At 43.3% G+C, this 17807-nt stretch overlaps 1 protein-coding gene across 1 annotated transcript; it reads left to right on the top strand.

The window, feature by feature from the left end:
* LOC127131337 (uncharacterized) lies at positions 1–771 on the top strand. The gene has a single exon (XM_051060260.1). It carries the CDS (start codon positions 1–3, stop codon positions 769–771), a length of 771 nt encoding a protein of 256 aa, XP_050916217.1.
* The last annotated feature ends 17036 nt before the right edge of the window (positions 772–17807 follow it).

Raw genomic sequence — 17807 nt, 5'->3', positions numbered from 1 at the left:
ATGGCCACCGACGCTTCTGTTTCAAGCATCAAACTGATGAACCATGACCTTGTTAAGTTAGATCATTTCGATGGAACAAACTATACCCGTTGGCAAGACAAAATGACATTTCTCCTGACCGCCCTGAAAATTCAATATGTCTTGGATCCTGATCTGGAGCCAATTCCAAAACCAACTGAGAATGACACTAATGAAATAAAAAAGGAGAGAAAGAAACGAAAAGAAGATGAACTGCTTTGTCGTGGACACATCTTGAACACATTATCTGATCGTCTCTATGATCTTTACACCAATACTGCATCCGCAAAGGAAATCTGGAACGCACTCGAATTCAAATTCAAGGTCGAAGAAGAAGGTACGAAAAAGTTTTTAATATCTAAATACTTTGATTTTAAGATGTTGGATTCCAAGCCGATTCTTGCACAAGTACACGAGTTACAGGTTCTCGTGAATAAAATAAAAGCCGTGAAAATTGACATTCCTGAAGCATTCCAAGTCGGTGCAATAATAGCAAAATTGCCACCTTCGTGGAAAGGATATAGAAAGAAATTGCTGCATAGTTCTGAGGTCTTTTCTTTGGAGAAACTTCAGAAACACCTTCGTATCGAGGAGGAAACAAAGGATCGAGAAAAAACTGAGTCTGCTGGATTTGCTAAAGCAAATGTTGTTGCCGCTAAAGGAAAGAAAAAATATGATGGCATGAAAAACCATCTCGGCCTAAGGAAAGAACACAAAAAGTTCAAAAAATTCTGGCGGACCAAAAGGTACTAAAAATGGTTGTTATGTATGTGGCAAACCCGAACATTATGCTCGAGATTGCAGGCACAATAAGTCCAAAAATGAGGTCAATGTTATTCATGTCGATGACGGCATAATCGCTACGGTAAGCGAAATTATGGCAATCAAAGGCAAAGTGCAAGGATGGTGGTATGTGTAAGACCCCAATTTTGTCCCTAAGATCCCTCATGGCATCATAACATTGCATTGCATAGCCTCAAGGATCTTTGAGCATCTTGGCTCCCTTTCCCTTTGGGTAAGGATATCTTGTGAGTGGTTTGAGATCACCAAGCATGCTTGAATTGTATATCATTGCTTTTCTCATTTTTGTTTACTAACCAAAAGCACAAAAATATGTCACTAACATTTTTTGTTGTAGCTTAAGCAATCACCAGGTCAAGAGCTTCAAGAAGATCATGTGTGCAGAGATGAGGTATTTTCTTGAGATGAGGACCACATGATCATTACAAGGAGCTTACATGAGCTAGGGTTCCATTTTGGAGCAATTTCATCCAGTGGTAGAGGCTCAAGCTAATCAAGGCATTTCAAGGTCATTTAAGGACCAAAGAGTCAACTGTGCAGTTAACTAAGGGCTATGAGATGGGGAAATGAGTTGAGACACCTCAATCATGTTCAAATAGGGCCTATTCATCATTCTAAACAATCCATCTTGAAGATTCAAAGGTCATGACAAAAGTTACTAAAAACTTGGCAAGTTTTTGGTCCACATTCAACTTGACTTTTCAATGTCAAAGAAGTTTCAAATGGATTTTTGGTGAACATGAAAGTTGTAGATATTTGTCTCCTCTTTCCAAAAAGTCCTAATTCATGTCCATATGATGGATGGTTGAGAAGTTATGGCCATTTGATCACAAGGTGTGCATGGAAATTCAAAATGACCTAACTTTTGATACAATGCTCCAAATTGGTCCATTCTTTTTGCAAAATGCTCCTTATGTGCAAGACATCTCAAAAGGACCTCATTTGTCTCAATTATGCAAAGGAATCATGGCTTGTGTTCTCACTATTTCACACATGTGCAATTTGAAGAAAATATTCAATAATTCATTTTTGGCTTAAGACACAAGTAAAATAACACTTCCATCATGACCATTGGATAATTTGGAGTGGATTGGAAGCTCAGCATGAGGAAGTACATGTGGAATATGGCCATGCTAGCTCATTTTTCATTTTTTCAAATCACTCCATATCTCCTTAATCTTGATTAACAAATGGAAAGTGTGATTAGCATGGTCATTAGCATGGGATATAAAAGCTCAAACCCTAATCATAACTGCAAAAACAAGCATTTTCAGATCTGAAATTTGAAACTCCCTCCATTTTTCTCTCACTTCGAATTTGGATTTTCTTCACACAATTCTCAAATCTCTTTGCATATTCTTGTTCCTGATTCTTCCTTGAGCAAAATTCATCCATTACTTGAAGCAATTCAACAAGATTTCGTGCAGTTCAAGTGCTTCACCATGTGGATCAGATTTTGAAATTGAAGAGAATTCAAGTGGTTTCAACCGTTCATTCTTGTTTAAAGCTTCATAGGACGTGTAGTGGAAGAGATCTGGAGCATATGAACACTTGAGGACACGATTTCAGCAACTTCCATTTCCAGGTGATGCAAATTCGATCCTCTCCTTTTGCTGTTTTCTTGATATAGATGTGTAGATCTTGCTTTGTGGAGTATGTGTATGTGTTTAGATTTGAATTTGGTTGAGAATTGAGGTTGTATGATGAACTGAAAGTTTTGATCTCAAATATGTTTTGCTTCGATCTGGAAAATATAGGATGAATTAGATGAAATTGATTGCATATTTGGATTCTACATGAGAAACTGGTTCGAATGATGTATGCCTTTGTGATTTCTGGAATTTTGCACGGCGGCGCCACCGCGTGGTTGACCGGAGAAGACGACCGGAGACTGTAGCTCCGGCGTCTGGTTATTTTAGGGTTTATCCTACGTGTGCTCCATGTGTTGCCTTGCGTGTAAGTTTGTTTGGCTGATATTGCTTTGACTGGCCACGCGTATTATTTGACTGCTAATGTGGTGTGCCAATGCATTTAATGAAACGGTGCGCTTTGAGCGTTTAAATGTGGACCGTTGATGCAATGTGCGCGCCTTATCCATTGGTTGTGGTTTATTCTGATTTAATTCAAATTAATTTGTTTTCCCTCCATTTTCCATTGAATACTTCAATTATTTTGCTTGTTTTAGAAAATTCATAAAAAATAGAAAAATGATCCAATTTAATCCCAATTTTTTTCCCTAGTTTTGTATGAATGTCTAGTTTTTTATGGTATTAATTTTGTGAATTGTTGATGTCTGGTTTGTGATTTGTGAATTTTTGAATGAACATTGTGCTAAATTGATATGTTGACTTCATTGCCTTGTGAAATTTTATATGTTGATCTTCTTGATCCAATTTTTTGTGTGCTTAACATTCATATATGATGTGAATTTTTGATCACTGGTTTGGATTTTTTTCTCATATGCCATCATTATTTTTGACACATGGAGATGAATGTGACAATTTGTGTCACATTTTTGACATTTGATTGTTGCATTTTTGATTACATAGCATTTGAACTTTTCTGGATTTGATCTTTTGCATAATGATTGTTCATGACATAAGGAGCTTGCATAAAAAATCTCAAGGTCATTGCATGCATTTCTGTTTTGATTTGAATTTTCTAAATTGGAAGTTCACTTTGTGCATATTTTGTGATCATTGCATAACATAGGCCATTTGAGATATTTGCTTATTGAATTGATGCTGGTCCTTTTGAGGACATTAAATGGAATGTTTGAATGTGCATTATGTGGAAGATTGAGTTCTGTTTTGATCATTTGGTTTGGTTTTGAACTTAGTCTTTGTACTAGTGTTTTGTGCATAAACTAACTGTGCTTTGTGTTTCAGGTTTGGACATTTAGCATTGATGGTTGATTTGTTCTGACTTTGTGAGATGCAAATGATTTGAGTTCTAACTTTTGTTTGTTTTGTAGGATTTTAAGTGATGTGCTTGAGCTCTGTAACACCTCAAAATTTGCCCTCCTCTCTTGGGACTAGCATAACATATTACATATCATTTTTAGGTCATTAGGCATTGCATTGCATATCATGTGGTTACATTGTGCAAGTCATCCTCTCAAGTCTTGGTCAGAAGATGAGGAAGTCAAAGTGCAAGCTAGGGTTTCATTGGACTGGTCATTAATCATCTGAGGATGTGGAGGTCCAAATTAGGGTTTCATGGTTCTCAAAGGATATTGGTCTTCATCTTGATTACAATGAGTCATCATCATCATCATGGTTTGGTTTAATCAAGTGTTGGAGTATATTCCTTGAGATTAGGGTTTTGACCACTGGTCAACCCTAATCAGTTGCATTGGGCCAATCAGGGCATGATCAGGAGATGGGGTCTATGATGTATAGGGGGATCAACATGTGATTGTATGAAGCTAATTGAGGCTAGGGTTTCACCCTTAAGCCATTTCATCAGAGAATTGGAGCTCAGATTGATCTATGCATGGCCAAATTCATCTATCAGTTGAAAAAGTCAACTGTGGTCAACTGTGCATGATCTGATAGATTGGGAGGTGGAAATGAGTTGGATACACTTCATTCATGTTGGAACAAGTGTTATTTGACATGTCAAAGCTCAAGAATGGAGAAAATCAAGTCAGACAAGAAACTGCCAAAAATAGAAAGTGACTTGTAATGGAAGTTTCCAAAAATGGAAAGTTTTTGACCACAAAATTACGTGTCCAAAAAAGCTTCAAATGAAAATTTGTTCAACATGAAAGTTGAAGGTCTTGGTCTCACCTTTCCAAAAAGTCCAAGAACTTGAAATTCCCATGTATGGTTGGCAAGTTATGGTCCATTCAATTTCAAAAATGACCCATAATCAGAGGGGCATAACTTCCACATGGAGTGTCCAAATTGAATGATCTTTTTATGCACGAACTCCATTTGACATGTACTTTCATGGTGCATAATTGGAATTCATCAAAAATGGTCAATGCAAAAAGTCAAATTTCAAGTGTACAGTTAAAGATCCAGGGGCAAAATTGTCCAACTTGTGAAATAATGTGAATTTTTGAGTGGGGATTTTTGCAACATCTCACAAATGATATTTGGAAGTGGTTTGAATGCTCATAACATGTCAAGGCCTCATGGTTTGAGAACTCACTTTTGAAATGGACTTGAAAATACATAAAAGTGCCATGACATGTGGAAAATGAGAAATACACATCCAATGAAGATGAGACAAGTTGCAACAGCTCATGACAGATATTTTGAGAGTGTATGAGCTGTCAATACAGCTGTCATTGGCCTGTGGTGAAAGTACCATTTTGCCCTTGCTTTGAAAATGACATTTTGCTAAACACATTCTATTTTGTTAATTAAGGTGATTAAGTGTGGATTAAGCTGAGGTATATATTCCTAATCATAACCAACTCATAACAGAATTCACAATTCCCAAAAATCTCAATCTCTTTTCCCTCCAAATTCACCAAAAATCTCAAGAACACATAAGCAAAAAAATCCAAAATCTCTCCCAATTCTCCATCAATTCGAGATTTTCTTCTTGATCCAAGCTCCAATCATCATCTTCTTCTGCTGTTTTGGCATAGCAACATCAAGAGCCTCACCATTCGCAACTGTTCATGTGAGCTTCATCAATGGTGTTTGAGGATTTCTTCCACTAGAAGCGATTTCAATCGAAGCAAAGCACTCCAGTCAACATCTTGAAGCTTATACTCCATCTGTTTTGGATCAAGAAGCTGCAAGAACACACGAACCAACACTGCCTTCAAATCAAGGTACATTTAGTTGCTTACAGTTCTTTAAGAACTTGCCTGCTGCTGCTTGGTTTTTAAACCACTTGAGGTAGGACTTCTATTCTTCATGTAGTCTGGAGACCCGGCCTGTTATTTGGCCGGGCAAAATGTCTGAAGTCCTCCTTAAGAGGCGATGATTGTGGTTGTTTACATTTGTGCCAGGCAGGTAAAGACCTCTATGAGGCAATTGGTGGATCAAAGGGATATGCAATCTATCCCCCACTATTCTGTGAGTCGTCCCTCTGCTCGCACGGTTGTGTGTTGATGCATTGGGACACAAACCCAAGATCTTGTGCTGTTGCACAATCGAGTCAGAGTCTTTGAGCGTAGAAGGGTCCCTCCATTCTGGACCCACGCTCCTTTGTCTAAAAGCTCTCCCTGGTCAGGGATAAGAGCTGTGAGGTCTCATCCTCACTTCACCTTTTCATCTGCTTCACCTTAGCCTCGTAATGGCAAGGTTAAGAGCGAATAATACCCATGTACAGATGACTTGCTTCGGCAGTCAAACCCATTGTTTGAGCCTCACTTGATTGGTTATAGTGTGTGCTATGTGAATATTTGTTTGAAATGCTTGGGTTGTTCTGTTTGTATGCTTGTATGCTTGCTTCTTTCCTGGATAGGATTAGTTTGCAATTGTGCAAGTAGGTAGAAACCTGAACGTAGGGTAACGATGCATGACAACACTAGGCTCGAGTCCAGCTCCCTGGTAGTGTGTCTTCCCTTGGTTTCTGGCTAGATTTTCTTTCCCTTGAGGGGGAACTACATCGCCCTGATCCTTGTTCCAAACGAGGTATGTAGGCAGGTGGTCGTGCGAGACCACTCCGGGCAACCTTTTTCTTTTTTGTGTGTGTTTACTTGTTATCTGATTGTGTTTTGGTTCGGATGCCGACGTAAGTCCAGTGATTGGCGGTCGGGCTCCACGTTTGCCGTTTTATGCGTGTTTTGGTTCGGATGCTGACGTAATTCCATCGAGTGGTTGTCGGACTCCATGTTTGCCATCTGTTTGTGCATTTTGTGTTGTTTGGCGTGCGTAAGCCGAACTACAGTGGCTCTGATTCTCGTTCCAGACGAGATATGTAGGCATAGGACGCGATGTCCTATCGAGCTCCCTTCTCTTAACCCCACCTGCGTTCCCTGTGTGTGTGTGTGATGTTTTAGCAACCTATTCTTTCTTAGAGCGTGGATCCCGTCGAGTACGACGGACGTGAGGGGTGCTAATACCTTCCCCTTGCGTAACCGACTCCCTTACCCTTTCTCTTTGGTCGCAAGACCATTTCCTTTCCAGGTTTCTCTGAGCGTTTCCTTTCCCTATCTTGGGATAAATAACGCGCAGTGGCGGCTCTGTGTTGTGTTTTTATTTGAGCCTCGCCGGTTGTTTTTTCGCGGATGCGACAGCTGGCGACTCTGCTGGGGAATCACGGATGTAGACCTGTGCTGGTCCATCTTCCCTAAGCGAGTCCTTCCTAGCGTTTTAGGATAGTTTAGGTTGCTTGTTTTGCTTGATTTATTGCATTTATTATTCTAACCTGTGTATATATTTGCATAAATATTTGCATGCATCATACTATCATTATTGCCGTCCTCTGTGCAGGTGGTTCCTCTGTTATGGGGTGGGTGTTCTGAGTGGGGCTAAAACCCAGGCCCGAGTATACACCTAGGATTAGTGTGGTCTCACGTTCTTCACATGTTGGGTTGACATGATTGTTGTGACGTGACATACCACAAGCCGGACGAGGTTCTTCTGAGAGGGCTCTTCCTTGTGGAGTTTCCACTATGGTTGAGTTTTATCTCTTTTGAGCTGTTGACTTCGGTGACCGATCATTTCCCGGATCTTTGGTTTAGACGATCTTAAGGGAGCTACAATGGCACACCCGAAAGGGCAAACCCATTGAGTATCCCCGCCCGATTGTCGAGGCTATTATCCGCCTTAGGATGACCTGATTAGAATTTACCTATGAGGGGAGGGTTGATTCTTACAGATGCATGTTCTGTTGGTGACTCAGATGGTGACTAATGGTTCCGTTGATCAGAGTCATATTTATAAGTCGGATTTATGGGCATTTCTTGCCGAGACGCCGGAGTGCTGTCCGAGTTATTTATCAGTGGGGATCCGTTTATTTCAGGATTCCCCGGGCCGATTCAGAGGTTGTGGTTATCTGTTCAGTGGATCTCTGAGGTTGATGATGATGATGGTGTATCTTGCAGTTCCGTTTATTTCGGAACCCTTGAGTGGGATTTGTGGTTACATATTCCTTCAGATGGTTGTGATCAGTCCAGAGATCAGGCTTCAGTGCACCAGATGATCAGATGACTTGAAGGATGGCAACGCATTGCATTCATTCATCAGCATCATCCCATTTTGCATTTATCTGCATCTAACACATGTTTATCCATATGCAGGGACCTTTTTGATCGAGATCCTGGTGGAGAGGCTTCTTAGACATGAGGAGACCCGATTTGAAGGACGATGTGGCTTACAGTTTCTTTGACCCAGAGATCAGTGTGCTGAAGGATATGATAGCATTGATTGCGCCTGACCATGTGGGGATGTTCAGAGAGGCATACGGTGGTATTCTGAAGATGGTCTTCAGACTCACTAACAGTAATAGGGATGCCATCCACACTTTTCTCCAGTTTTATGATCCTGGTTTGAGGTGTTTCGTTTTTCCGGACTACTTGCTGGGGCCTTTGATGGAAGACTATGCGGGTATCCTGGGTATTCATATCAAAAACCAGGTACCTTTCCTTGCCACTAAGGAGGAGCCTGATGTTGGGGAGATCTCTCGTGCTCTTTATTTGAGCCAGGAAGTGATTAGAGGAGGTTTGAAGGAGAAGGGGAATTTGCCCGGTTTTCATCTAAGCCTCTTGGAAGCTAAGGCCAAGGAGTATGCTGCTTTGGGCAATTGGAGGGCTGTATGTGCTTTGATTGCTGTGAGCGTCTATGGAATCATCTTGTTCCCTAATCAGAAGAATTTCGTGGATATTAACGCCATCCGCTTGTTTGTTCAGAGGAATCCTATCCCCACCTTGATCGGAGATGTCTATTACTCGGTCCATAATCGAAACGAGAAGAGGCGTGGGGGATTGATTCGATGTTGCGCTCAGTTGCTATACAAATGGTTCATGGGATATTTGCCTACCAAGGGTGCTTTTGTTCTTCTTGACCATACTGTCAGTTGGGCGACCAAGTTGATGGGTTTGCGTGCCAAGGACATAACTTGGACTCATATCGATGAGGCGGGACGAGATTTCATTTGTAGCTGCGGGAGTTTTCCTAATGTGCCTCTTATAGGAGTTCAAGGGTGTATCAGTTATAACCCGACACTTCTTAAGAGACAAAGGGGATTTGCTATGGAGGCTCCTCCTCTCGAGTATGAGATTCAGGACTCTTGTTACTTCCCTGTCGAGAGTAACCGGTCAGCATTGGAGAAAGTGTCTGAGGCATGGCGTAATATTCAAAGGAAAGGCAAGATTCCTTTTGGTAGGGCTAATAGTAGGTCTTTCCCTTTGTTTGATGAATGGCTCAGAAGGAGAGTGGAGTTTACTCGTCTACCTTTTCCTGTGGGTGATCTTTGGTATCCGGTGATTGAGAAGTCTCGTTCTTCTATCAGTATAGAAGAGTTCTTGGAGATGAAGAGGGAGAGGGATCAGTTGCAGGTAGAGAAGACCGAGTTGGAAATGAGGGTTGCTAGAATCCAAATGACTAATCAGGAAATCAAAGGGAAAATGGAAGACCAGGATAAGAGACATGCTCTTGTGGTGGAGCGCTTTGAGATAGACACCGCGTATTATGGCAAGGTCAGCCAAGCACTAGAGTCATCCATAAAGGAGCATGACCTTACCAAAGAGAAACTAGTTAGGGCCTTGAGGGTTATTGAAGAAGAGAAGAGGAGGCAAATCCTTGTGAGGGATCAGAGAGATGCCGGAGCCAAAGTCCTTGCTACAAAATGGGAAGCTGAGAAAGCAAAGATTATTGCTGAGAGAGATCACTATCTTGCTGAGAGGGATCATTACTTCAGACAGATGAAGATGCACCAGAAGGAGATAGGGAGATTGCAGCAAGAGAACACTGAGCTTAGGTTCGCGGTGAAGTTTACCCAGATGGTTGACGATGCAGAGCCGTCTGCGAGACCTCCTTCAGTGTAGACTTTTCTTATTTGTGTTGGATTACCGTCAGGCTTGTTGACGGAATTCATTTTGCTTGTATTTCTTTTTCCCGATTCTGGAGATTTGTATCTGATTTGATGTATGACTATGGCACTTATTGTGCATTTTGCTATGTGATGGTTATTTTCATTCAGTGATTGATCTTCAAGCTTTATTTGCTTTACCGTTTGCACTCACACAAGCACACACATGGTTGGGGGTATCATGCTAAAATCACATATCTCCGATCTGCACGATAAAATCAAATGCCGAATATCAGAATATTGCTGCCGGATTATTTGTCTCAATGATGCCAGGATCGAGAGACAAAGCGTCCCTCATATGGATAGACACTGCATTCATGCATTGATCATAATAACCTGTGTTTTATTTTGCAGGTATCTGTTGCTAATGTGCTTGATTGTTTGAGGAATCATTGCTCGTGCTCGGAGAACTGTACCTTTGCACTCAACACGCCCTCACAGATATTATACCAGACGCAATACTCCCAGACTCATGGAGCTTCCCAGTGCAGATATTCTCGAGCTAAAAGATAAGATGACTGAGCTGATCAACATCATGCAAGGCTTTGCAGTTGGTCAGAAGGCGTTGGCAGACAAAGTTGAAAAGCTCGAGCGGGCTTCTACAGCAAACAGCGGGGTTAACCTGGATGGTGTCTCCAACCAGGGGTTGGGGTCTCGAGACGGCGGAAAGAGGACGACTGTTGGTGTTGTGAATAATGCTGCTGGTTTTGGTGTTGGTGGTCAACCTGGGCCGAGTCAGAATGTGAAAGATAATTTTGTGCCTCCGTTCTATGGCTTCGATGAGGATAGAGAGGAAGACAGGGAGGCTGATCAGTTCTCTATGCATAATGAACCGTTTGTTCCCTATAGTGCTCCACCTCAGAACAAGGAGATTCAGTTGCTGGCTGAAAAGATTAAGGTGCTGGAGAGTTATGCCACTCCCGGGGTAGTCAATATGTCTAATATGGGGTTGGTAGAAGGGATTGTGATCCCGCAGAAGTTCAAGGCGCCCACTTTCGACAGGTATAACGGGAGTTCTTGCCCTGAGACGCACCTTCAGGCCTTCGTCCGCAAAATTTCTGCTTACACCATGGATCAGAAACTGTGGATGTACTTTTTCCAGGACAGCCTGTCCGGAGGTTCCCTGGAATGGTATACCAAGTTGAAATCCTCGGACATTAAGAACTGGCAGGATCTTGGGGATGCTTTCTTCAAGCAGTATCAGTTTAATGCCGACATGGCTCCGAGTCGTACCCAGCTGCAGGGTATGTCTCAGAAGAACAATGAAGGATTTAAAGAGTATGCTCAGCGATGGAGAGAACTGGCTGCAAGAGTGCAACCTCCTCTAGTTGATCGGGAGATGTCAGATCTCTTTATGGGGACCCTGCAGGGGCCGTTTGCTGAGAGAATGGTTGGTTGTCCGGTGACCAACTTTTCTGATATCGTGGTGGCTGGGGAACGGATAGAGAGCTGGTTGAAGCTTGGAAAAATTCAAGGCGCTGCTTCTTCTTCGTCGTCTGGTTCAAAGAAGCCATTCGGTAGTAATGGGCAGAGGAAGAAGGAAGGTGACACCAGTGCTGTGTATGCTCAACGAGGACCCAGTAGGGATCGTTACTTTCAGCACACTGCTGCGGTAACTATTCCTGCTGAACAACAACCACAACAGCACCAATCTCAGCAACAGAGGCAACCATTTCAACAGAGGCCGCAAAGGGCTGGTTATCAGGTCAGGGGGAGAGCAGTGGATAGACAATTTGACAGACCTCTAGTGACCTATGCTTTTCTGTTTAAAAAGCTGCAGGATTTGGGGCTAGTACAAACAAGGACTCTGGCACCTTTGAGACCTGATCAAAGGCCAGCCAGTTATGATGAAAACGCCAAATGTGAATTCCACTCCGGTGCGCCCGGACATAACATTGAGAACTGTAAAGCTTTTAAGCACACAGTTCAAGACCTGGTGGATTCAAAAGCAATCAACTTCGCACCATCTCCCAATGTAAATGCGAATCCCATGCCCGCGCATGGTCAGAGGGGGGTGAATGCTATCTTCGAGGAGAGCCGAGGGGGGTTGTTGTTTGTGGATCAGTTGAAGACTCCTCTGGCCGAGGTCAAGAGGCAGTTGTTGAAAAATGGGGTCTACCCGGGTTGTGATTCTGGTTGTGTCGAGTGCACTATTGCTCCCGAGGGATGCATGCTTCTGAGGAAGGCTGTCCAGGGTCTGATGGACAATGGGGATATTATTATTGAGAAGAGGGCTGATAAAGAAAAAGGGGAGGTCTCCACCATAACAATTTACTTTGATCCGGTGGATTTGTCGAACCTTGCTGAAGCGGCTCCAGTTACCATCACGGTACCTGGACCGATTCCATACGACAAAGATGACGCCGTGCCGTGGCACTATGGTGGGGAGGTTTATTGTAATGGCGAGAAGTTGGAGGAACAATCTGCAAGTGAAACCACCGTGTTAAAGGTGGATAATGCCGGTTCCAGCGGTTTCACTCGCAGCGGTAGATTGTTTGCTCCTGATGCGTTAAGGAGAGGAGAAGAAGGAAAAGATAAAAAAGAAAAGGCCGAGGCTTTAGCCAGGGCAAAAGGAAAAGCTGTGGTGGATAATAGTACTCTAGTGGTGACACCGGCGCCTGCGGGGTCGGATGGAAAATTTGATGATGATGCTGAAGAATTTCTAAGGATCATCAAAAAGTCAGAGTACAAGTTGGTTGATCACTTGCAGCAGACTCCGTCCAAAATATCCATTCTGTCATTGCTGTTAAGCTCCGAGGGGCATAGAGAGGCTTTGCTGAAGATCTTGAAGAAAGCCTATGTTCCTCAGGAGATCACAATCAATCAGTTGGAGACAGTGGTATCTAACGTACATGCCAGTCATGGGCTGGGCTTTACAGACATGGACCTAACTGTAGATGGGAGGAATCATAATCGGGCTTTACACATCGCTATGGAATGCAAAGGAGCCGTGCTTTCGCATGTGCTGGTTGATACCGGCTCCTCTTTGAATGTGTTGCCAAAGAAGGCTCTGGCAAAGCTTAATTGTGACGGGCTGATTTTGACTCCGACTGATTTGATAGTGCGGGCATTTGATGGGTCAAAGCGGGCCGTGTTTGGGGAGGTAGAGCTGCCAGTAAAGATTGGGCCTGAGGTGTTCAAGTCAACTTTCTATGTCATGGATATTCAGCCGGCATACAGTTGCCTGTTGGGTAGGCCATGGATTCATGCTGCTGGGGCAGTGACTTCGACTTTGCACCAGAAGCTGAAGTACATCTGGGAGGGCCAAGTCGTCACTGTGTGTGGAGAGGAAGACATCTTTGTCAGCCACCTGTCTTCTTTCAAATATGTTGAGATGGATGGTGAGATCTGGGAGACGCCGAGTCAGGCATTTGAAACCATTAAGGTGGAGAATGCTCTGTTTGCTAAAGAGGAGGAGAAACCGTCCATTGCTTCATACAAACAGGCCGCTGAGGTGGTAAAAAGTGGAGAGGCTCCTGGTTGGGGGAGAATGATGGAGATCCCTGAGAAGAAGGACAGATTTGGAGTTGGGTATCAGCCTGGCAAAGGTTCGTCTGGACCAGGAAGAGGACGTCGTACGTTAGTAACCTTCACAAGCGCCGGAATGCTGGATCCGGATCACATTTGCATGATGAGTGAAGATGCTGATAGCGACTGTGATATGGACCGATGGATAAAGCCGTGTGCACCAGGGATGGGAGTCCAGAACTGGAGGGCTGAAGAGATCATCCGGGTCACTCTCCTTGAAGAGTAATATTTTTCCTGTTTTTCATTTTATATGCATGAAAGCCTTACGTGTTGCCCGACACGTAATGGTTCATTGTAAGGGCCACCTCATGTTTAAATTTGCAAATTCGCATCATGAATAAAAGGATGTTTTTCAATCAAAAAGTGGTGTTCCCTGTTTTTCATTTATTTTTGCAGTTTAATAAAAACAAAATAAAAATGGCAATGTTTTCATTTTTCTTTTTCAATTTCTCACACCGGTTCTAAAGCAATGCATGAATCAACATTCATGCAGATGCGATTCCTCTCCGGATCTCATTGATAACAATCCTGTTACACCCTCGTATGACTTCGACAATCCAATCTATGTTGCTGAAGAAGAAGACGAAGAAAATTGTGAACTACCAGGGGAATTAGCCAGGTTGTTGAAACAAGAGGAGAAGGCGATTCAGCCGCATGAAGAGCCGATTGAGGTCGTGAATCTGGGTACCGGCGAGGTCAAGAAAGAAGTGAAAATTGGGGCTGCTTTGGAGGCAAGTGTCAAGAGCAGATTGGTATTGTTGTTGAAAGAGTATGTCGACATCTTTGCCTGGTCTTACCAAGATATGCCAGGGTTGGATACCGATATTGTTGTGCACAAGCTACCGTTGAGAACAGATTGTCCTCCAGTGAAGCAGAAGTTGCGCAGAACTCGACCTGACATGGCAATGAAGATTAAAGAAGAGGTGCAGAAGCAGTGGGATGCTGGTTTCCTTGTTGTCACTAATTATCCGCCATGGGTTGCGAACATTGTGCCAGTCCCGAAGAAAGATGGTAAAGTGAGAATGTGTGTGGACTACCGGGATCTGAATAGAGCTAGTCCGAAAGATGATTTTCCATTACCTCACATTGACGTGTTGGTAGATAATACAGCTCAATTCTCGGTGTTTTCCTTCATGGATGGCTTTTCTGGCTATAATCAAATCAAAATGTCGCCAGATGATATGGAGAAAACAACGTTCATTACACCGTGGGGCACTTTTTGTTACAAGGTGATGCCATTCGGTCTCAAAAACGCCGGTGCTACTTATCAGAGGGCCATGGTGACTTTGTTTCATGATATGATTCATCATGAAATCGAATGCTATGTGGATGACATGATAGCAAAGTCCCAAACAGAAGAGGGGCATTTGGTAGATCTGGCCAAGTTGTTCGACCGGCTGAGACAGTTCAGACTGAGGTTGAATCCGAACAAGTGCACGTTCGGAGTGCGGTCCGGTAAATTGCTGGGGTTCATTGTAAGCGAAAAAGGAATCGAGGTTGATCCTGCAAAAGTAAAAGCAATAAGAGAAATGCCTGAACCGAGAACAGAGAAGGAGGTTCGTGGTTTCTTAGGTAGATTGAACTACATTTCACGGTTCATATCTCACCTAACAGCTACGTGTGAACCAATTTTCAAGTTGTTGAGAAAAGATCAAACGGTCAGGTGGAATGATGATTGCCAAGCGGCATTTGAAAGAATAAAAGAATATTTGCAGGAGCCTCCGATTCTGATGCCTCCTGTGGAGGGAAGACCGTTAATTATGTACCTGACAGTCCTTGAGGGGTCTATGGGGTGTGTATTGGGGCAGCATGACGAGTCTGGTCGAAAAGAGCATGCCATATACTACCTTAGCAAAAAGTTTACCGACTGTGAAACAAGATATTCACTGCTCGAGAAAACTTGTTGTGCTTTGGTCTGGGCTGCTCGCCGACTAAGGCAGTATATGCTGGTTCATACCACTTTATTGATTTCCAAGATGGATCCAATCAAGTACATTTTTGAGAAGCCAGCGTTGACCGGACGGGTTGCGAGGTGGCAAATGATTTTGACTGAATATGATATACAATATACCTCTCAGAAGGCAATTAAGGGGAGTGTATTGTCTGATTACCTCGCTCAGCAACCCATTGACGATTATCAACCGATGAAGTTTGAATTCCCTGATGAGGACATCATGTTTCTCAAATCGAAAGATTGCGAGGAACCAATCCCGGAGGAGGGGCCTGACCCTGAATCCGAATGGATTCTGATGTTTGATGGGGCCGTTAACGTGAATGGAAGCGGTGTTGGTGCTGTTTTGGTTACGCCGAAAGGATCCCACATTCCTTTTGCTGCCCGGCTAACATTTGAGTGTACCAATAACGTGGCTGAATACGAAGCTTGCATTTTGGGGATTGAGGAGGCGATTGATTTGAGGATCAAGAACCTTGTCATATATGGAGATTCAGCTCTGGTGATAAATCAGGTTAACGGAAAATGGTATACGCATCAATCTCATCTAGTGCCGTATCGGGATTATACGAGGAGATTGTTGACGTTTTTCACCAAGGTGAAGTTGCATCATGTGCCTAGGGAGGAGAATCCTTTGGCAGATGCTTTGGCTACTCTGGCCGCCTTGATTAAGGTGCAGAGGTGGAATCAGTTCCCCAGGGTGGAGATTGGACGTCTGGATAGACCGGCTTATGTGTTTGCTGTTGATACAGCGTCTGATGATGAGAAGCCGTGGTATTATGATATCAAGCGCTATCTGGAGACTCAAGAGTATCCTGAGGGAGCATCGAAAAGGGACCGAAAGACTCTGTGGAGGTTGGCCATGGTGTTCTACCTGAATAAGGATGGGGTTCTATACAAGAGAAATTTTGATTAGGTCTTGCTCAGATGTGTTGATGATAGAGAAGCAAGCCAATTGATGAAAGAGGTTCATAAGGGATCGTTCGGTACCCATGCCAGTGGGAATGCAATGGTAAAGAAGCTGCTAAGGGCAGGTTATTATTGGATGACAATGGAGGCCCAATGTTTTAATTTCGTGCGGAAGTGTCATAAATGCCAGATTTATGCTGACAAGGTGCACGTGCCTCCAAATCCGTTGAGTTTAATGTCGTCTCCATGGCCGTTTGCTATGTGGGGCATTGATATGATCGGAAAGATTGAGCCTACTGCTTCGAATGGACACAGATTCATATTAGTGGCTATTGATTACTTCACCAAGTGGGTTGAAGCAGCCTCTTATACGAATGTGACGAAACAGGTCGTAGCCCGGTTTCTCAAGAGAGACATCATTTGCAGATATGGGGTTCCCGAGAGAATCATTACTGATAATGGTTCTAATTTGAACAATAAGATGATGGCAGAACTGTGCCGGGAATTCAAGATTGAACATCACAATTCTTCTCCCTATCGTCCGAAAATGAATGGGGCGGTTGAGGCAGCCAACAAGAATATAAAGAAGATTGTGCAGAAAATGGTGGTAACCTATAAAGACTGGCATGAGATGTTGCCGTTTGCATTGCATGGGTATCGCACATCGGTGCGTACATCTACTGGGGCAACTCCTTTCTCATTGGTATATGGGATGGAGGCGGTGTTACCTGTTGAAGTTCAGATTCCCTCTTTGAGAGTCATGATGGACGTAAAATTGCAAGAGGCTGAATGGGTAAGGACCCGGTATGAAGAGTTGAGCCTGATAGAGGAAAAGCGGTTAGCAGCCATCTGTCATGGACAATTATACCAGCAAAGGATGAAGCGTGCTTTTGACAAGAAGGTACGACCTCGGGTATATCACGTAGGTGATATGGTGCTGAAAAGGATCCTTCCTCCTCAAAACGATCGAAGGGGCAAATGGACACCGAATTATGAAGGTCCATTCGTGGTCAAGAAGGTCTTCTCTGGCGGAGCCTTGTTGTTAACGACCATGGATGGCGAGGATTTTCCATCCCCTGTGAATGCGGACGCAGTTAAAAAATACTTCGTATAATTGACCCGCTGGACGAAAAGAATAAAATAGTCCAGGCAAAAAGGGGCATCCCGGCGAGCCAAAAACAGAAAGAAAGGTTCGGGCAAAAATTAGGGATAAAGATAAAAATGAAAGATTGTACACCCGGCAAGTCGAAAACCTGGAAAGGCGACTTGGGCAAAAAGGGGTATCCCGGTGGACTGAAAACCCGAAAAGGCGGTCCAGGCAAAAGAGGGATTGAAACGAACAACTTCGTCCAGCATGATCGTTTTCGCTTTGGTTAAAGCATCATGGATAATACCCGGTAGGGATCAATCAGAAACGTCTTGTTCAGAAGGCAGAAAGCACGGAGAGTCTGAGGACATATGGGGTGTAACCGAGTTGGAACTCGATGAGATCACGAGTTTCACATTGCCATTAGGATAGATTTTTCCTTTTATGCGCAATTACCTCTTTTCAAGAATTGCTTCCTTTGTATTGCTCATTTGAGCCACGCTTTTTCCAATC

The sequence above is a fragment of the Lathyrus oleraceus genome, chromosome 3 (genome assembly GCF_024323335.1).
Source record: "Lathyrus oleraceus cultivar Zhongwan6 chromosome 3, CAAS_Psat_ZW6_1.0, whole genome shotgun sequence".
NCBI classification, from domain to species: Eukaryota; Viridiplantae; Streptophyta; class Magnoliopsida; order Fabales; family Fabaceae; genus Lathyrus; species Lathyrus oleraceus.
Note: the sequence above shows the minus strand (reverse complement) of the source record. Positions and strands in the feature narration are given on the sequence as shown.